Below are 21,662 nucleotides of genomic sequence, written 5' to 3'. Positions count from 1 at the left end.
GACACCGCTCACAACCAGATCACAGATCAATACACCAGTATTTTTGACGTGGTTAAAACCCTCAAAGAGGGAAACAGTCCACGGCCTGTCCCAACGTGGGTACTACAGGCAATTTATTAATCAAAGAATGAAAATTTACATAAGCTTCTCTCATGCACGGATTATCCGAACAATGACCCTCCATGCGCTTTAAATAGAACTCATGGACCAATCGGGTGTCAAGCCATAGATCAAGTGTCGGTAATACCGAGGAGAGAATGAACCGTCGGATCACTACATATCGTGACCGTCGGATTGTAAGTTACAAAATGTACAACGGTAAAGAAACACACTTTACCTAACTCTATACCTAACTCTACACTAGACCAAGTTGAACTTAACTATATCCTATGTGTCGGAATATCCTAACATCCCCCCTTAAGAACAACTTGGGATAGGATTGAAGGATTTACAAATATGACACAATAGGAGAAGGAAGGAGGCACTAGAGCCTATCCCCCCTTAGTGACAACTTCCTGAACTCCAAGCATATATCGAAGTTTAGTGAACTTCGCCTCTGTGAGAGCCTTTGTGAAGATGTCTGCAACCTGATCATCTGTTGGACAATATTGCACTTCAAGAACATGGTCATGAATGAGCTTTCTGATGAAGTGCATGTGTAGTTCAATGTGTTTGCTGCGCTGATGCTGGACTGGATCTTTGCATAGCTGAATGGCACTTTGATTATCACACCAAAGTGTGGTTGGATGCTGCTGCTCAAAGCCAAACTCTGATAGGATCTGACGAAGCCACAAGGCTTCCTTACTAGCTTCCACGGCACCACGATACTCTGCTTCTGCTGACGAAAGAGAAATGGCAGCCTGTTTCTTACAAGCCCATGTAATAGGTCCTGAACCAAGAGTGAAGACATAACCGGCAGTAGACTTCCGATCATCAGGGTCACCAGCCCAATCAGAATCAGTGAAACCAACTAACAGAGGAGCTGCTTTGGCACTGTAATGAATCCCAAACTGTACTGTACCTCGAACATAACGAAGTATTCTTTTAGCTGCTTTCCAATGACTTTCACGGGGGTTTTGCATAAAACGAGCAACAAGGCCAACAACAAAGGAAAGATCAGGACGAGTATGGGTTAAATACAAGAGTTTTCCTACAAGTTGACGGTATAAGGTAGCATCAACTTCAGGAGAAGTACAAGAGACTGAAAGTTTGACTCCAGACTGAAAGGGAGAAGGGGCTGGCTTACAGTCTTCCATGTGAAAATGACGAAGAATATCACAAGCATACTTGGACTGGGAAAGGAAAATACCCTCCTTGGATTGCAAGACTTGAAGACCGAGAAAATAGTGTAAGTGTCCTAAGTCTGTCATTTCAAATTTCTTTTTAAGGCTGGACTTCACATGGTTTATAAGGTTGGGATCACTACCAGTAAGAATAAGATCATCAACATAAAGAACAAGGATGATAAGAGAGTTGCCCACTTTCTTGGTGTAGACAGTATTGTCAGAATGACACCTAGAAAAGCCAGATTCTAAAAGAAAGCTATCCATTTTGGCATACCAAGCCCGAGGAGCTTGCTTGAGGCCATAAAGGGATTTCTTAAGTCGACAAACAAGGCTGGAGTCTGTTTGTATGAAGCCAATGGGTTGTTCCATATAGATTTCTTCCTGCAAGTCCCCATGCAAGAAGGCAGATTTAACATCCATCTGATGGACTTCCCATTTTAAAGAGGCAGCAAGGGAAAGAACAAGGCGGATAGAGTTCATTTTGGCAACAGGGGAGAAGGTTTCAGTGTAGTCAATGCCTTCAACCTGTGAAAAGCCCTTAGCAACGAGACGAGCTTTATGTTTATCAACTTTCCCATCTGGTCCATACTTGGTTCTGTAAACCCATTTACATCTAACAAGTTTGCGTCCCTTTGGTAGAGGAACAAGATCCCATGTATCATTTGTCATCAATGAATGATATTCTTCATTCATAGCTGCTTCCCAATGTGGATGGCCTGAAGCTTCTGCAAAAGTGTCAGGATCATGATTTACTGGAGCTTGAGCCAGTAAAGAAGAGGCTCTTTCAAACTGAGAACGTGTACGTCGCTGATCTGTAGGATCACCGGCAAGATCACCTGCTGCATCCCGAGTAGCACGGACCCATCTTGGAAGTTGAGGATCCTGAGAAGGTGGGGGAGGATTATCATCCTCGCTTTCATCATCTGAAGAAGAAATGTTTTCAAAAGTAGAAGAGATAGGAAGAGGTGGCACATCCGCCGGACTAGGCTCGCAGGCCGATTTATTTTCATCAAATTTTACATCTCTTCTAATGATAACATTTTTGGACTTAAATGGAATAAGTCTATAACCTTTTACATCTTCAGAATATCCAACAAAAGTACATTTCTCACTCTTAGGTTCTAAAGCTTTATGCTTTTCATCTGGAATATGGGCCCATGCTTCACTTCCAAACACACGAAAGTGACTTACATCTGGTTTAATGGAACTCCAAGCTTCTTCTGGAGTGATATTCTCTAGAACCTTAGTAGGAGTGCGATTGATTATATAATTTGCACAATTAATTGCTTCGGCCCAAAAACTAAGACTGAGTCCTTTAGATTGCAGCATACAATTAGCCATTTCCTTTAAGGTGCGATTTTTCCTTTCAGCTACACCATTTTGTTGTGGAGTGTATGGAACAGTATGTTGCATTTGAATTCCATTTTCGGTGCAAAAGTTGATGAATGTGTTTTTAACATATTCTCCACCATTATCAGTTCTTAGCTTAAGAATTTGATGTCCAGATTGTTTTTCAACAAAGGCTTTGAAGGCCAAAAATGTGTTAAATACTTCGCTCTTGAGTTTTAAGAAGTATACCCAAGTGCGTCTGGAGAAATCATCAATGAAAGTTAAGAAGTACTTGCAGCCAGAGAATGAAGCAACAGGAAGAGGACCACATAAATCACTGTGCACAAGCTGTAAAGGGGCTGAGGCGTGCCAAGAGGCACGTTTGTCAAAACTGTCCCGATGATGTTTTCCGAGTACACATCCGGAACAAACACCATCTCTGCAAGATACCATAGGAAGACCTGTCACCATATTTTCTTTACATAGATGCTGAAGGGAGCGATAGTTTAAGTGACCAAATCGCTCATGCCAAAGTTTGCTCACTTCATCATTATGAGCAACAAATACTGAGGGAAGATTTGATGACCCAAAGTTGTGAAACTTATACAACCTTGTGGAATCATCAGCAAGACCAGTAGCTAGAATCTGTTTAGGATCTTTTAGATCCTTGATTACAACATCATGAGGTGAAAATTCAACAATTTTACCTTCACCTGAATGAGTTATCTGATAGACAGATAGAAGGTTGCAGGATAAGGTTGGAACACATAATACATCATTAAACTGACCATTGTCTAGATGAACAGTTCCAGTCCCTACAACATTAAGAGATCTATCATCACCAACATATATATTTTTGGTGTTACAATCATTTAAAGAAGAAAACATGGCTTGGTTTTTGGCCATGTGATAAGAGGCTCCAGAATCAATGAGCCACTCATGAGAATGAGAAGAAGAAGAAGATACATTTAATGCATAACCAGACTGAGATGATTGACAACGACATGCAGAAAGTGCCATTCCGGAAGTTGAAGTTGAAGTAGGCTCCACATGGATGTTATGTTTCTTCATTGCGGCTTCCAAGGCTTCCATCTTCTTAAAGCATTTAGATTCTAAGTGGCCATCTCGATTACAAAAGTTACAATGTCTATCAGTCTTCTTCCATTTGTTTTTATTGGTCTTATCATTTTGCTGAAATGATCTTTCATTTTGAGGCTGAGTTGGTTTAGGACCATTCTTTTGAGGATATGACTTCTTAGGATTCTTTGAATTTGGTTGCTGCTGGGCGGCTAACGCTTTCGTGGAAGAGTTTTCAAGATTAAGAAGACCAAGGTGTAAGAGTTTTTCTTGTTCTCTTATTAAGGAATCACAAAAGGAGTCAAAGGAAGGGGCCTTGTAGTCTTTTCCTTGACAAATGAAAGCTTCCCTTGTAGAATGGAAAGTGGAAACAAATACAGAGTAGGCTGGTCCCAACTTAGTAAGGATGGAATAAATAAGGTTACCATCTTCTTTCTTAACTTTAACACCTTCCAAGAGATATCTAAGGGTCTTGAATTTGGACAAGAAATCTTCAATGCAAGAAAAATTATTAGGATCCAAAGTAAGCAACTCATTTTCAAGTTGATGGGCTCTAATTTCATTTTTAATCCCAAAAACTTTAGCGAGTTTTTCTAATGCTTCATGAGGAGTCTCAAGTTCTGCAATGTGGAATCTAAGATCAGGAGAAATAGACATCCCTATCAAACCACGTGCTTGATCTTGTCTATTTTCCCATTTTGCAGCCTTGTCTTCATCTTTTGGTTTCTTCTCTTGGTCTGTGGCTATTCTGAAGAGACCTTTACTTCTAAGTAAATCTTCCATGTAGGCTACCCATTGGAAGTAGTTAGTGCTGTCAAGAATGACTTGGCATGGACTTTCCATTTTTAAAAAAAACTGAAGCTGAAGATGCTGAAAGTAAGTGTTCCAATGGATAGATCTCGAAAAAATAGGCGGTTTTAAAAAAAACGGCTCTGAAAAAGGCTTCCGGATGAAGAAGTTATGGCTTTTTGAAAAAAAATTGTTGACGTTGCCAGCAAAGTGCGCGAATGAAAAAATCCGCCCCCACAAAATGGAGACTTGAACCCAAGACCTCTACTCTCTTAAAATAGCTTTGAACCAATTGATCTATACAAAAAATTTGAGAGAGAGAGAGGGGGGGGGGCCTTGGTTTGCGTGCTTGCCTTGAGAAAGCTCTTTTTCCCTACAAAACACAAAACACAAAACCCAACACGAATATGCAAAGAAAAACGAACCTTGCGGCTCGAAGTTAGCTTTAGCCAAAAAACTAGAAATTAAAAAAAAAAATCTCAAAGTTAGCTTTAGCCGAAAAACTAAATATTTTTCTCAATGTTTCTGATTTTCCGAGATCACACTAAGGTGCAGGGAAAAGAACATACGCATGAGAAAAATCCTTCCTTTCTGTTTCTGATTTGCCCAGATCGCACAGAGTCGCAGGGCAAAGAGCATACGCAGAAATGAAAGGTATAGATCCGGTTAAAAAAAAGGCTAAATAAACCGAAACCGAAATAAGCAGAGAGAAAATAACAGTAAACTGCAAAAAACACTGTATACCTCCCGATCTGAAAAATGACGCAGCTAGGGCTACCGGAAACCTTTTCGCGTGAAACGAAAGGGGTTCCTCACTGGAACAGATGCTCCGAACGCAACAGAGCAGTCCTCTCGGCCCGAAAGCAGTCAGAAACAGCAGATCTAGGAAACGACAGCCGCATGCAGTTCTACCGGCTTCAGATTTGGATCACCAACGGACGCGGCCCTCAAATAGCTCTGATACCATGTAGGAATTTACAGGGTAAGTTCCTCAGAAAGAATACCAAAAGGACACCGCTCACAACCAGATTTTAGATCAATACACCAGTATTTTTGACGTGGTTAAAACCCTCAAAGAGGGAAACAGTCCACGGCCTGTCCCAACGTGGGTACTACAGGCAATTTATTAATCAAAGAATGAAAATTTACATAAGCTTCTCTCATGCACGGATTACCCGAACAATGACCCTCCATGCGCTTTAAATAGAACTCATGGACCAATCGGGTGTCAAGCCACGGATCAAGTGTCGGTAATACCGAGGAGAGAATGAACCGTCGGATCACTACATATCGTGACCGTCGGATTGTAAGTTACAAAATGTACAACGGTAAAGAAACACACTTTACCTAACTCTATACCTAACTCTACACTAGACCAAGTTGAACTTAACTATATCCTATGTGTCGGAATATCCTAACAGAATGATCATGCATAAATGCCTCATATTACATTTGAATCCTCAGTCTGCAAAGGACTTCTTCTAGGGTGGCAGTTTTACGTTATTTGTTAGAATATGATCATAGATTTGTTGATCTTTGTGGCATTAGTTAGTCTTCTGCAGAAGCTAAGTGTCTAACATGCATGAGAGAGTCCTCTTTAGCTGCTTCAAGAGGAGCAATTATTATGATTTCTTTCCTAAGTTCTTCCTAAGTATTATGTACCAAGAGGGGAATTTACTCTTAATATCAACTATCGAGGAGAAGGGTTTTGAGGTTAACTTTACAAGTGGATGGGTGCTTGTTAGGCCAGAGGAATCTTACCTTAGATTGTGGAGAGTGATTGGAGGCAGAGAGTGTAACTTGTACTTGTCGAGAGGGCGACTAGTACAAGCCTTAGTGCATGACAATGACAACTTGTATGAGTGTCACTTAGGTATAGGTCACTTGCACTATAGAGCTTTACCATGGTTAGAGGAGATGGTCACTGGTCTTTTGGAGTTCAGTGTAGACCAAGATTTAGTTTGCAAGGAATGTTCCCTTGGCAAGTATGCCAAGGTTGTTTTTGCAAATAGTGAGACTAGGTCCAATGTTGTGTTGGATTTGATACATTCAGATGTGTGTGGTCCCATGTTAGTGGAGTCTATGATGGAGTATTGCTATTATGTGATATGTATAGACAATTTCTCCAAGAGTACTTGGATATAATTCTTGAAGACCAAGGATGAGGTCTTTAGTCAATTTCAAGAGTTTAAGGCTCTTTTGGAAAACTAGACAGGGAGGAAGATGAATATCTTGAGGTTGGATAATGGGGGTGAGTATGCCTCCAATGACTTCTGCAACGAGGCAAGGGTTAAGAAGGCACTGACAATGCCATATAATCTATAGCAGAATGGAGAGGAACAAAGGAAAAAACAACCCCTTCATTAGGGTAGCCAAGGCTATGATCCATGATTATGACCTGCCTATGTTTTTGTGGGAAAAAGTGTGCAACATGACTGTCTATTTGCAAAATAGGTGTCCTCACAAGATTTTGTAGGACAATATTGCTCAGGAGGCTTTCATAGGTGTGAAACCGAATGTGAGCCACTTTTGCATCTTTTGTAGTCCAATTTATGTTCGCATACCTCCAGAGAAGAGGACTAAGCTAGAGCCCTCGGTAGAGAAGTGCATATTTGTTGGATACAACAAGACTTCAAAGGCCTACAGGGTGTGCATTCTAGTAGAGAGTAAGACTATTGTTAGTAGGTATATCAGATTTGATGAGGGTAGGACCTTTAGGAGGTCATATGGTACAGATCCATTAGTAGTAGATGATTAGGAGCAAAAGGCTCCAAAGGTTGAGGAAGGGATAGCAACAATAGTAGCTAGGACATAGTCTTTTGATTAGGATGAAGAGCATGAGGTTTCTTCAAGCTTTGTTAGGAGGAGGCTAAGATGGGTAGAGCAAGCCTTGAGAGATGTTGAGGAGCACGTGGGGCTCCTTGTAGCATCTTCAGGGAGAGTAGGCCACTGAGGAGATTTTCCAACTAAATGGCCTTGATGAGCAACATTAGTGAGTTTGAGCCTTCCATTTTTGAGGAGTAAACATTCTAGGAGGTTTGGAGGGATGCCACGGTGGAGGAGTAGAACTCTATCATGATGCCTTTATTGTGTTGAGGCTTGAAGGAAAATCAACTGTCACTTCTTGATGGATATATAAGATCAAACATGTCACTGATGGCAGTGTTGAAAAGTATAAGGCGAGGCTTGTCACGAGAGGGTTCTCGCAAGAGGAGGGAGTAGATTATGAGAAGACATTTGCTCCTTTTGCTATATATGCATTTATCATGGTTGTTATTTCCATCGCTTCAGAGATGGAGTGGAGGATATGTCAAATGGATGTGAAGATAACATTCCTTAATGGGGTCATTGAGAAAGTGTATATTGAGCAGCTCTAGGATTTTGAGGTGCACGGGAGAGAGGTTCATGTCTGTAGGTTAAAGAAGGCGTTGTACGAACCTAAGTAGGCACCTAGAGCATGGTACTCGAGGATTGATGGATATTTGTTAGGCTTGGTCTGAACCAAGAGTGAGGTGGATTACAACTTGTACTATGTACTTGTTGGTGATGATTCACTTGTCTTAGTGCTCTATGTGGATGATCACTTTCTGCAAAGATTTGAGAGGCTCACCAGAGATTTGGGATGGAGGATTGCAGTCTTATGTTGACACCAATGATTGCCAACTTGAGGAAGCTTAATGCTTCTGAGATTGAGTTGGTGGATTCCACATTGTATAGGTAGTTGATAGGTTCCTTGATGTATCTGGACAACACCGGGTTGGATATTTGTTATGCTGTCAACACCTTGAGCTAATTTATGGTGGAGCCTAGCAGTGGGTGGCAGTGAAACATGTGCTTGGGTACTTGAGAGGTAAAATGGAGTATGGACTCAGGTATGTCAGGATTGGCGGAGTGTAGTTGGAGAGCTACACAAACTCAGATTGGAATGGGAGTGTAATGGATAGGAAGAGTACTTCAGATTGCTGTTTCAGTTTGGTGTCAGTTATGATGTCATGGTATAGCAGGAAGCAACATTTTGTAGGACTTAGCTGAGTAGAGGGTGAGTACATAACAATGAGTCTGGCTAGTTGTGAGGGCATATGGCTTCGCAAAATGCTTACAGGTTTATTTGATCTTGAGATGGGGCCCACCATGATTCATTGTGAAAATCATAACTGCTTTAAATTCTCGGAGAATCCAATGTTTCATGACAGGTCCAAACACGTAGAGTTTAGGTACCACCTCATGAGAGACAGGGTCTATAGAGGTGTTGTGAATTTGTTTTACATATTCACAAATGAGCAGGTGGAAAACATTCTCACCAAGCCCCTGGTGAAGGGGAAGTTTGTGTCCTACAGGGACAAGCTGGGTTGCCCTTGGTAGGAGGGAGTGTTCATGTTTGTAGCATCAAAAGGTCCTCCGCATAGGCTAAGTGTCCGGCATGCAGGAGATGGTCCTTTTTAACTGCTTGTTGGAGAGGAGCAACCATTACGATTTCTTTCCTAAGTTTTAAATTAGGAAAAGAACATTAATTCATTTGTTGTTTAATGTTGGCTATTGGACTAAAGTTTCTAAGGATAAATAATTTAATTATTTAAGTGACTTAGATCTAATTTCCACAGTCGATCCTTGTGGATTAGGATTTAATCCTAGTCCTCTATCACTTTGGAAATTAAGAATTTGGCTCGATGAAGACACAACACAAGTGTGATTGAGAGAGATTTTCTCTAGGAGTGAGAGGCTCATTCACTGAAGAGAAGAAGAAAGTGTGCAGCAAGGATTTAGGAAAAGAGAATTTGTGAGGGCCAGGTTAAGGGGAGAGAGGCCAAGACTTGAGGAGAGGGGGGCCAAGATTTGTGCAGGCTGAAACTTAGGAAGGAGGCCGAGAATACTGCAGGGTACGTGGAACAAAGGAGAGGCTGAAACTTCAGCTAAGGGAGGCTGAAATTCTTCTGGGGTGCAGCTGTACAGGGAGGATGAATAAGTACAGGTGGAGGTTGAGATTTGCCAGGGCCATGTCATCTTCCAACATCTGATTTCAGGGGCTGTATTTTCCCTTAGGCCAAAAATCCAGTGGGGCCATTTCTAGGTCCAATTATTTTCCTGTAATTTCTGTGCAGGGTCAAGGCCCTAAAGTTTCCAGATAAATTAATGTGAAGGAAGATTTAATTGGGCAGATTTATGTGCTGTTTGTGCTGATTTATCTGAGAGTTTTCAGCGGCAAATTTGTTGTGAAAAGTTAAAAATACCAGTGTTTATTTTCAGCATTTGAGAAAATTAATTTACTGGATTAAATAAATTTCTGGGTATGAAATAATTTGTGTGAAATAGATCCGATCTGGTATTTAGAAATTAACAAGATTTGTTCTAACTTCTTTTGTTTTAGTGATGTTTTGATTTACTTTATCATAATCAATTAATATTATTTTCTAATCAGCTATACTTTGTACCAGCAGTGCAAGTTTATCTTAGTCATGAGTCTCACTGACCAACTTTTATCTTAGTCCTACTGACCTACATTTATTTGATGGACATTAATAAAATGATCTTATCTTCTTAATATGGTTTAGTTGCAAGTCCGTTGTTGGGATTAATCATGAAGCTCCCCAAATTTCGTATACTTAATTTCCTATCGTTTAAATTCAGCTAAATTGAATTCTTTACCTTTTTGTTTAGCAAATATGGTGATGTAGCTACTAGCTACCCACCTTAAGGCCAAGCTTGTTTTGTTACTGGTGTCTCAGTCCTGAGCATTGCTCATACATTAACAGCATAGTGTTCTAATATTTTCTTATTTTGTTTGTTCTATAAAGCACTCAGGACTTGCATTTTCAGATATCACCATCATCTTCTCAAAACATGCTAATTTAGTGCCAATTTTGAAATAGGGCTGGGGCAGGTTCAAATGAAGTTGGGAGATCTTAAGAGTTCTCTATCAAATTTTGAAAAAGTTTTGGAAGTACACCCTGAGAATTGCGAGAGCTTGAAGGTTAGACATGTGTTCTTGTTTATCAATGCTTCAGAGTTCAGTTTAATTATTCAAATATATATAATTCGCTGATGCATGTCTCTTGCATATTCTTTTTACAAGGCTGTAGGATATATATATGTTCAACAAGGACAGGCTGAGAAGGCTTTGGAAATGTTTAAAAAGGCAACTCGCATAGATCCCCGTGATGCGCATGTAAGTTGGAGCTGTTGCTTTAGCTGCATTCTGGAACTAAACTTCTTTCTTGTTAAGGCATTGATAAGGATGCACTGTTCTCCCTCTTTCAAGAACTCTTTGCAAGTATTTATTTGTTTATTTCCAGTGTACAAACAGTTGTGAGGATAGTAGTTTTAACTGTTGTCGTTAAATGGAATTGAATTTTATCACTTCATGAAATTGCATTGGAGGTCTTTCTGTAGCTGCTTATGCAATATGCTTTTATGTGCGACATGGATCTGTTTTCTTTCTGACTTATGCAAAGGAGAATGATTTATAGTTATTTTGGAGATGAAATCTGTATAGAAATTCAGAGTTGTGAAATGGTTGTTTTGAGTACAGAATTGAGATAATGATTTTAGACTAACAGCTAAACATGTAACATGGCATCATTATTGGCTGAATAGTTGTTTCTAAGTGCAAGTGTTGGTCAATCCAAGAAAAATAATTATGCCTCTTTGTCAGGGATCTGAGTTTTTAAAGTTTCAGATAAACTTTTCTGATTGCATTACCTATATTCGCATGGCATTAAATATCAAAGAGATATATGCAAGCAAATAAGCCGATATAATGTACTGGTGGATACATGCAAGCGAATTTTTCACTTAGGAAAACCACCTAGCAAATAAGCAAGTGGAAGTGCAAATGTTCATAAGGGCAAATTGGTGATTTAAGGAAATTTCCCCATATGTGCTAAATAAGATAGTAATGGATTGTTAAGCATATGGATATGCATATGCTAATTATATCTCATACATATGTATGTCTGTCTCTTTTATGAACATTTTTTTTTGCAATGTAATAAAGCATTCCACCCTCCATAGTCCAGCCTGTAAGCAAGGATAAGATATCTTCAGGGCTCAAGGCCATTTAACAAGAATGCTCAAAGCCTTTACAACAACATACTCGATATGAGTTCTGTTGAGAAACCAAGTGTAGTGGAATTAGGCTTGATTTCTGTATTTGATAATTACTTGTGAATGTTTAGATTTCTTCTCTATTGTTTTTTATGTCTTCTTCATCAAGCAATTATACAAATATTCAATCTTCCAGGAAAATAAAGAGACGAGACACAAAAATTAGGCTCCAAGCAAAGGGAAAAACCCCACAAGGGGGAAAACCCAGCAATCCTTCTCTTATAAAATCAGATCAAAATGGGAAATCCAAGACCAAGACAAGGACCAAATTCCACCAAGTCACCAAGCCCAGCCCTCCTCCAAGTCACTTCCCAAATCAAGGTCAATGATAGTCAAACTACCCCAAACTGATCAAATTTTCTGAATTTTGGATTTGCAACCAAGGAGGCCGAAAGTAGGTCTGCAACTGCCTCAGAAGTCTCAGCCTCTTTCACAGAAAATATCCTCCACATGTGTGTGGGATTTTTACTTATGTAGTCTTGCCTTTCAACTTGGAATATTTCTCTCCTTCGCTAGTTCAGGAGGTTTTACTATTTACTTGAATGATCCTCCAAATAGGTCGAACTGCCTTCTATATATATCTGTCAAGAGGTCAAATAGGTAGATTTTGGAGGCTCAGGGCGACTTGTACTTTTGGTGGACTTAACCTCAATAAAAATTCAAATTTATTTTTCTTGTAAATGTCCAAAAAGGGACATGACTCAAGTAATGTTCTTTTCACTCTTTTTGACTCTATAAGCATGAAGAACATGCTTTAACCAAAATAAAATATAATAATGAATATAATAAATACATCATTGATAGTTTTACATTACATTATGAAGACCGACACTAGTTACAACTTTAACACTCCTTCTTAATTAGGGAGCTATTTATAATGACTCAATAGGATATTTTCAAGTTGAAATATTCATATAAGAAAAGATCTGGATTGATAAGCATCAATTATGAATACATCATCATAACTAGCATTGTCAAATCACCAAGGTATTATTAAGTAAGCTCTATCTCTCCACTAGATTAGAGCACAATGCTGGGAGGCATAAATTTGGACACCATCGCATCTCAATGCACATACCCGACCTGGGTGTTCACCAAGGTATGTCTTTATAGGACCATTTTCTAATCCATTGTCACAATGCTTGACACTAGGAAACGTTGGTCCTCAAGACCATTCTTATCTTAGATCAATGTACTTAACTTATGGCTGTTAGTCTTAGTCATAGTACATATCTTCAAAGAATGTCAGTCACTGTTGCTTATCCAATCCACCATTCTCCCTTCCTGTGTTCATGCACTAGGCTTACCACTGTTAGTCCTAGCAATAGTACGTGACACATGGAGAACACAGTGTCCACCCTCACTCTCTCTTATCCAGGGAGGAGATCCTCATTCCCTCTCAACCAAGAAGGAGATATCTGTTGAAGAATGTATAACTAGGTTCGGTCTTCATAAATGTATTTGAGTCATTATGTAATGTACTTATCAAAAGAATGAAAAAGTTTTTTTTTTTAATTATTGCTACAATGACTTATTAAAGCATGGGTTTCATGCTTGGGTCATATTTTATTAATCAAAGTCCCCATTGTGGACTCCTAGGATTTATATTGAGTCATTAGAGTCATTGTACATTTTATGAGACCCTTCTTGGGCTTTTGAATCATGTAAAAAGGTTTATTATTGAGTCAGATAAGGTATTTGATACCTAAAGCCTATATATACAAGCAATTCGAATTCATTTGGAGGCATCTCTCTCACAAGTTCGATATCCAAGTGAAGGAGGTAGAAAAAGTGTGAAATTCCAAGAAGAGAAGAAGAAGTGCTGGAAGGATCAAGGTCGAAGGTTTTGGGCTATCTCTTTCTCTCTCTTATGCAAAGTTACTGGGCTAGTTGCTAGATCGAAGTTTTACTGTTGGAAGGGTTGAAATTCTGAAAGTGCTGGGTCGAAGATTCTGCTGCTGGAAGGTCGAAATTCTGGATTTTGCTGGGTCAAAGTGCTGTTGCTACAAGGTAGAAGATCTGGGTTGAAGTTGTTGGAAGGAGACGCTGACTTGGTGGTTGGAGGAGGTCTGTGTCTAGGTTGAAGTGTCTTGGATTATCTTAAGAAAACTATCGAAGGAAGAGATTTTGACTAGGATTTCCCCTAGATAGGGATTTTTCCCGGGCATAATGCCTACATCTTGTGTCTTGTGTTTTTGTGATCTTTATACACACATAATTTGGTAATTGTTTGATGAAAGATAATATAACAAAGAAGTAAAAGAAGCCAACCTAGTTCACAGGTAACTATCAAGAAAGAGAAATTTAACCTTAACTCTACTAGTATTGATTTCTCTACAATATCCACATGCCTAAGCTTGTCTAAAAAATACTCATCCTTTTCCATGAAAATGAACTTCATCAATGCATTGACTACTTGTTCGTTCTGTGGAGATCCATTGTAGTTTCTTGACTTTTATCTGCATCAAATCATAATGAGATTCAACCTTCTTAGTTCTCTGACAATCTTCATATTGAATCCAATGTGTCATCAAATAGTCCATCACAACATTTTACGAAGCCTAACTGCTTCATAGCTAATTGTACAAACTTCCATGTTTTCTTCCTTCACCATGCAATAAAATTTTGCTTCATGCTATTTCAAAAATTTATACTAGCTTCCAAGTAGATTCATCCATTGGTAGTATCTATATTCATAATCAACACTGCCAACTCAATTGACGTGTCCTTGAATTGAATTCAGTTAGCTCAAGTAATGTTGTATCCATCCAAGATCTTGCAACTCCCTCTTGCCAATTGAGGTAAGTGAACTTCTTCTTTTACTAAGTCTTGCTTTCATGCTGCCATCAAATTGACTTCTTTGATGCATACTTCAAACTGCTTTCTTTGTCTATTAAGATTCAGAAAAATCTTCGTGCTTTACTACGTTCTTCCAATTCTTCCATTTGTTAATAAAGCTTAGTTCTTGTTTTGACCTTGTTCCCAAATTAGCATGATGTCATTTCTGTCATCTTCAAGAGTTAGATCTTCTTCTTACAATAGAAATGATTAGTTAGGGTTTTGTTCCTAGGGTTTCTAATTCAAATCTTTGCTAGGGTTTATGAACCCTAGATTCTCCAAAGTCTTCAAGATCTGTCATTTAAGAATTGCAAATTCTACAAGCATACTAAAGAGTTAGTTGCAAAAACCCTAGAGATGCTATTAACAAGCCTTTTATGAGATGGAGTTCATTTCATTCATTGATCACAAAAACCTATATGCAAGGAAATACTTTGAATGCTAACATATTGTTGATCTTATCTATGCAGACTATAAAGAAGCATGACCTAGAAGACTTAGTATTTATATGTAAAATAATTGACATAGGTAATTACAAGAAAAAAAATTAGATGTACCTAATACCTATTTAACCTTACTTGTCCAACCTTTATTGTTCTCCATTTTTACCTTTGAGTATGGTATCATAATATAACTTTCTTGGGCTCCAGAAGGAGATATGCTTACAGTGAATTTAGTCTTCAACTCAAGTTGATTCTTCAATTTTGTCCATGAGAATTCTTTTCAATTTTGTTCAAAAGAGGTTTGCAACTATGGCTTCATATGATCTTCAAAAGGTCTGCACATTGACCTTCAACTATATTGTTCTTTGCTTCTGAGATGCAAACTTCAAGCTTTTAGCAAGGTAAATATAATGGTCTAAACACTTCAGACTATGGTCTATTTTACTTCGTCCTTCAATCCTTCCCTTGAGTATGAGATAGTGGATCAACTCTTTGTAGTCTCTATCATTGTATAGTGAACTTCAAATATCAATTAATGGTTTTCCTTAGGGGCTCAACACTTTTCGTTGATATAAGTCGACTTACTGTAGAGTGTTACCTACATGGATTTGTGCCATAGAGGAGAGTATGATCACAAACTTTTAGGTCTTAACTTATAGAGATCAATGTTGCACGAAGCGGGAGCGAAGCGGAAGCGGAAGCGGAAGCGTCATTTTCCAAAAATCTAAAGCGAAGCGTCCGCGGAAGCGTCTGCTATATATATATATATTTTTATATTTTTTTGCATTTATACTCAAAACAAACATCCCAAATACCAAATTAATTATAGAAGACATGAAAACATGCATATTTTTGCATAAATCAAGATAGATATGGCATCCATGATTCCATTGTAGTTACTAGTATGTACAACAATCATCTATATTCTAGCTATTACAAACATACATTAAATTTTTAAGCATATTATAAAACATAAAACATTTAAGCATATTATAAAACATAAAACATAGAGCATATTATGATTTATCTAGCAAGTGAGCAACTATCAACATTTGTGATGTCCAAAATTCAAATAATAATGTTTACAAAATATGTCACTTGGTCACCGCCAAGCCAAAAAGGTTCAAAATTCAAATTCACAAGTCTACAAGTCTAATGAGTAATCTATGACAAAAAGTAGTAGATTGTGAATATATCTACTAATCGCTCCTCCTTCCACCACGAATAGAACGTGGTGGCAATGAAGAAGATGGTGCCTGTGTAAGTCGTGGCACTGAAACTGATGAAGAAGAACCCCTTGCTGTTGGTGTTGAACCATGGAACCTAGGAACCAAGGGACCAGATGGGGGTGGGGGTGGTGGCATATCAACACGGTCATCATCATCCTAGAATCGCTCAAAAAATTCATGCAAAAAAAAAAACACTAGTTAACAAAAAAATTAAAAACATGAATTAGAGAAATGCTTTATAAGGCAAAATTGGAAAATTCATACCACAATGGACATACCTGGATAAGAGCATCCTCTAATTGCTCTAGTCGCAACACTCCATCCTCCAAATTGGGCTCCTCTGGATTCTTGTCCCAAATCAACAAGTCTTTATTAGACTTTGCATCTTCACAGTAATGGGACAACAATCGCAAGTTGTAATGAACATAAACCAAGCTCTCTGCCCGGTCTAAACTCAACCTGTTCCTTTTAACACTGTGGATGAAAGAATAAGAGCTCCAACACCTCTCTGCAGAAGAAGTGTTTACCACCTGTGATAGCACCCGCAATGCCAAACTCTGTAGAAGTGGAGTACCCCCTCCATGCATGTTCCACCACTCAAGAGCAGAAAAAGTCTCTCGATCTTTAATTGCATGCATGCTCCCAAATGGACCAGTGTTGAGCGTATAGTTGCTCACCTGTCTCCGTACCAATGCAGCGTCCTCCTCATCAGGGATTAATTTACTCAATGCAGCCATATATTTTTCGTGAACCTCTTTATCTTGGTGTGGTTTTCTCTTGCTTCCCCCCCTAGGTGCTGGTGTTGAAAGCCATGATGGATGATAGTATTTAGGTGTCAAAACATATGCTAATGCATGCAATGGAATATTTAGCATTTCCCATCGGTTTTGCACCTCTACACGAATATAATTGTACAAGGTGGTATCTCTAGGCTCAACAATGTCTTTAATCTGCCCCAACATGCTATCCATTTGCTCATACACCTCCCCAATTACTGGTCGATCTGAATCTGCAAACTTGATCATGTAATAAATTGGTTTGGTGAATTGCAAAACATATTTAACCTGTGACCAAAAGTAACTGTCAAGAACAGTGTCCTTGACTGCATTAGCACCATCTGTGTCAGTGTTAATTTCATCCCATGTTTCAGCACACACCAGATTAGTTAAAGCTTGTCTCACCTTCACTAGCCGCCTAAAGGTGAGGTAATAACTAGCAAATCTTGTCTTTGCAATTTTAAGCAATTGCAACTTGGAGTAAGTGCCATAGAAGTAGTTTACCCTTGTATGCCCTGTGATGAATTTAATGAGCTGCTTCCCTTTCCTGTAAACCTCAGCAATCCACCCACAATCTTTGTGTTTCACAATATCATGCATCAAAAGGTTCAATGTGTGAACCAGGCACCCAGACCAAAAGATGTGTGGATGAGTACGCTCAATAATTTTTCCTGCTGCCTTACAATTTGCTGCATTATCTGTGATCACTTGAACCACATTATTCGGACCAACATCTTTGATTGATTTCAATAGGAGCTCTGCAATGTTTTGTGCAGATGCAGTGATGGAGGAGGAGTCATGACATGCAATAAATACTGCACCACTAGAAGAAACACCAAGAACATTTATCAAATGTTGGTTTCTAATATTTGTCCACCCATCTGATACAATGGATACCCCAGAATCTACCCACTCATTTGTAAAACGTGTCAAAGCTCTTTGAACCTTAGCTTTTTCTCTTTCTAATAACACTGTTCTAGCTTTCTCATAGTTGGGGGCCTTGTATCCTTTTGGGGCTTCATTGATGGCCTTTACCATTTCATGCCAATAGGGAGAGCGAAGCACATTGAATGGTACACCGCAAGCACAAAGAAAACGGACTATCTTTCCATCCACATCATCCCTCCCAGCAACATTAAGGAAATCCCCTATTGTTCTTCTACCTCCAGAGCTTGCAGAAGTACCATTAGGAGATGAGCAACTACCAAATTTAGAGGTTGCACTTGATTCAGAATGAGTTTTTTGTTTCTTGTTTTTTTGTTGTGCAGCCATCTCTATTTGGATGTATTTTCTTCCTTCTTCAGTTGAAATGTTTGGGCAAATTTGTACCCCCACAGAACCCTTTTTTTCATCACTGTCCAGCACCCCACAAAGATGCCTCCTCAGACGGGTATATGAACCACAATATGGTTTTCCTCCATGACAACCATGAGGGCACACAAATTTGTAAGATCCACCATCAAGTTTGGTCACATAGTTCCACAAGGGTGTTGATGTAGCTTTCCCATCTTGTGTTTCAGTGTCCCCTTCAAGTTCATCCCCTTCCTCTTCAAACCCTTCCTCCTCATCATACATTGGGTCACTACTATTAGGACCATCACCAATGTCCTCTTCTGTTTCTTCCCTTCTATTCCTCACCCTTGCCATCATTAAAACCAAGAGTGGAATGATACATAGAAGCCAAAAGAACACCATCTTGGAATATGGATATAGGTGGTGGACAACGGCAACCTGTAAATAAAGGAGCAAGTAGAAACAATGGGAAAGAGTAGGAGAGGGAGGAGAAAAATACAATTTTTTTTTCAAAAAAACAAGGGAGTTTGGGGTTTGAACTTACCTCTTTAGCTCTTGTAGATGAAGTCCTCCAAGCTCTTGCTCCAAGCTCCTCCTCCTTCTCCTAGCTCATCCTTCTTCACTCCTCCAAGCTCTCCTCTCTTCTCCTCTCCTTTCCTCTCTTCTCTTCTCCTCTCCTCTCTTCTCTTCTCCAACTCTCATAAACTCAAAGTGAGAAAATGAGGAATGAATGGGGGCTTTATTCTTTTCATTCCTCACCTTAACCTCACCCTAACCTCACCCTAACCCACCCCCTTAAGGTTGAGTTAACTTAACTTTAAAAAAAAATTTGTTTTTCTCCCTTGGGCGCGCCCCTTTCCGCCGAAGCGTACGGAAGCGTGCGTGAAGCGCACGCTTCCTGCTCCGAAGCGCCACGCTTCGGCAGCCCGAAGCGCCACGCTTCGGCGGCCCGAAGCGCCGTACGAAGCGCGCTTCGGAGCCGGCGCTTCGGAAATTCCAGGAAGCGCAAATTTTTTTACGAATCGCGCTTCCTAATTTCCGAAGCGCGCTTCGGAAGGCGCTTCGTACTGCGCTTCCGTACGGGGCGCGCTTCGGAGCGGGGGGGGGGGGCGCTTCATGCAACACTGATAGAGATACCATCTTGAACTAATTACAATATTAACCTTGTCATATTCAGAGATTTCACAAAGATGTTGCTTTAGATTTCGTTGTCTTTCTCCATCTATAGAGTTCATACCCTTTTACTTTTGATTAGCCTCCCAAATACCTTGAGTGAATAACCCAATCTTTCTCCAAAGGTAGTCTTATTTTAGATTAGAAGTATGTGAGTTGATGAGTTCTAATTGAGAGATGTGATTGTACTATATATAATTTCTTTCACAAGCGAATGGATGCTCTTCCACAAAATTCAAAGAGATGAAACTTGCTTTAGTAGTCAAGAGGTTTTGGATTTGTCACAAAGTTGACAAGCTTCTGACCTTCACATACAAACTCTTTAGTTTGCATATGTTACAAAGTAACATCCCTCAGAGCTCGCATATGATTACAGAGGATTGTGCCATGCATAAGATGCCACAAAACTCAAATTCTTTCCACAAAGAAATTCATCATTTGACTGCTCAGAAAAATTTCAGATTCCTTGTAGAGTTTGGTGTCATCATACATGTCTTTATATTAAGAGATGTGTTGCTATAGTAAGCTTGGATGTCATATAGAAATGTTGTCACAAAACATTTGCATTGATCATATGAATAATGCCTCGCATTTCCAAAATCTTCAAAAACATCTTTTTTATATATATATATATATATATATATGAAGACATGCATATTTGTACATAAATCAAGATAGATATGGCATCCATTATACACCAATGATTAATTATTCGAGCATCAACCATCTAGATTCTAGCAATTACAAACATCCATCAAATTTTTAAGCATATCATAGATAATAGAAGGCAGATACTAGAAAATACCAAAATGTTAAGCATATAATAGAAAGTAGACATTGAGAAGATAAAATCATAAAAGATTTAAATAACTTATCTAGCAAGTGAGCAACTGTCAACGTGAGTCATGACCAAAATCCAAATAATAGTGTTTACGAAATAGGCCACCATGCCACCACCAACTACACACAAAACTAGGAAGACTGAAAAGTTCAAATTCACAACACTAAAGTATAACGCTCTAATCTATCATCTAAAGAGCCTAAACTATGACAAAAGTAGTGAAATGCGAATATATCTACTAATCTCTCCACCTTACACCACGACCACTACGTGAGCCTCCATATGGTGGCGACATTGAAGAAGATGGTGGTCGTGGAAGTTGTGGAATGGAAGATAAAGCCCCTGCTGTTGTTGTTGAAGAATGGAACCTAGGGAATATGGCACTGGATGGGGGTACTATTTCATATCGATCATCATCATCTTGGATAAGAGCATCCTCCAATTGTTCTAATTGCAACACTCCATCCTTCGAATTGGCCTCCTCTAGATTTTTGTCTTAAAGCTTAAGGTCTCTATTATTCTTTACATCCTCACAGTAATGGGACAACAATCTCAAGTTGTAATGAACATAAACCAAGCTCTTTGCCCGATTACATTTAACTTGTTTCTTTTAACATTGTGGATGAAACTATAGGTGTTCCAACACCTCTTTGTAGAAGTGCTTACCACCTGTGATAACACTTGTATTTTGAAAGATTGTAGAAGTGGAGTAACACCTCCATGCATGTTCCACCACTCAAGAGAAGACACATTCCCCCGATCTCTAATTGCATGATTGGTCCCAAATGCACCTTTGCCAAGGATATAGTTGCTCAATTGTTTATGTATCATGTCACACGCCTCATTAGGGACTAATTTATCCAATGCTTTCGTATAACCAACTTTAACCTCTGGACCATGGTGTGGTTTTCTCTTGCCTCCCCCATTAGGTGTTGGTGTTCAAAGCCATGATGGATGATAATATTTAGGTGTAAAAACATATGTTGAGGCATGTAATGGAATGTTTAGCATTTCCCATCATTTTTCCACCTCAACATGAATATAATTGTACAATGTGATATCTCTAGGCTCAACAATATCTTTAATCTACCCCAACTTGCTATGCATCTGCTCATACACCTCCCCAATTATTGGGTGATTTGAATTTGCAAACTTGATCATGTAATAAATTGGTTTACTGCAAAGCATATTTAACCTGTGACCAAAAGTAACTGTCAAGAACAATGTCCTTGACTATATTAGCACCATCTCTATAAGTGCTCATCTCATCCCATGAATCACATGTCACCATAGTAGCTAAATCTTGTCTCACCTTCACTAGCCTCCTAAAGGTGAGGTAATAGCTTCCAAATTTAGTTTTGAAAGTTTAAGCAACAACAACTTGGAGTAAGTGCCATAAAAGTAGTTGGCCCTTGTATGCCTTGTGACATATTTAATGAATTGCTTCCTGTTGAAGAGTGTAATTAGTGTTGGTCTTCGTAATTGTA

General features: G+C 39.1%; 2 protein-coding genes across 2 annotated transcripts in view; one reads left to right on the top strand and one right to left on the bottom strand.

Annotated features, from left to right (window-relative positions):
- The window catches only part of LOC149256245 (protein CTR9 homolog), a 194,752-nt gene that overhangs the window by 131,377 nt on the left and 41,713 nt on the right, over positions 1 to 21,662 (top strand). Inside the window, exons 10-11 of the mRNA XM_089460704.1 lie at positions 10,349 to 10,449; positions 10,552 to 10,644. Coding sequence (XP_089316830.1) covers positions 10,349 to 10,449; positions 10,552 to 10,644 — 194 coding nt within the window. The remainder of the gene's footprint in view (positions 1 to 10,348; positions 10,450 to 10,551; positions 10,645 to 21,662) is intronic.
- Positions 13,955 to 21,466, bottom strand: LOC149256246 (uncharacterized). The gene is made up of 4 exons (XM_089460928.1): positions 21,388 to 21,466; positions 16,371 to 17,773; positions 16,120 to 16,248; positions 13,955 to 14,041 (listed from the first exon to the last, which is right to left on the bottom strand). Exons 1-4 carry the CDS (start codon positions 21,464 to 21,466, stop codon positions 13,955 to 13,957), a joined length of 1,698 nt encoding a protein of 565 aa, XP_089317054.1.

The sequence above is a fragment of the Pinus tabuliformis genome, chromosome 7 (assembly GCF_031772625.1).
Source record: "Pinus tabuliformis cultivar Carrire ecotype Pingquan chromosome 7, CPIR1, whole genome shotgun sequence".
NCBI lineage: Eukaryota > Viridiplantae > Streptophyta > Pinopsida > Pinales > Pinaceae > Pinus > Pinus tabuliformis.
The sequence above is the reverse complement of the archived record's forward strand: the minus strand, read 5'-3'. Positions and strand labels throughout refer to the sequence as shown.

Bases quoted from the DNA above. Each gene is read 5' to 3' on its own strand.
- LOC149256246 (XM_089460928.1), bottom strand. From the start codon at position 21,466: ATGGTGACATGTGATTCATGGGATGAGATGAGCACTTATAGAGATGGT. The intron at 17,774-21,387 runs GTTACTTTTGGT...ATGAGTGGGTAG, and splicing joins CAAGGACATTGTTCTTGACA to ATTCTGGGGTATCCATTGTA. The intron at 16,249-16,370 runs GTATGTCCATTG...GAGCGATTCTAG, and splicing joins TAGAGGATGCTCTTATCCAG to GATGATGATGACCGTGTTGA.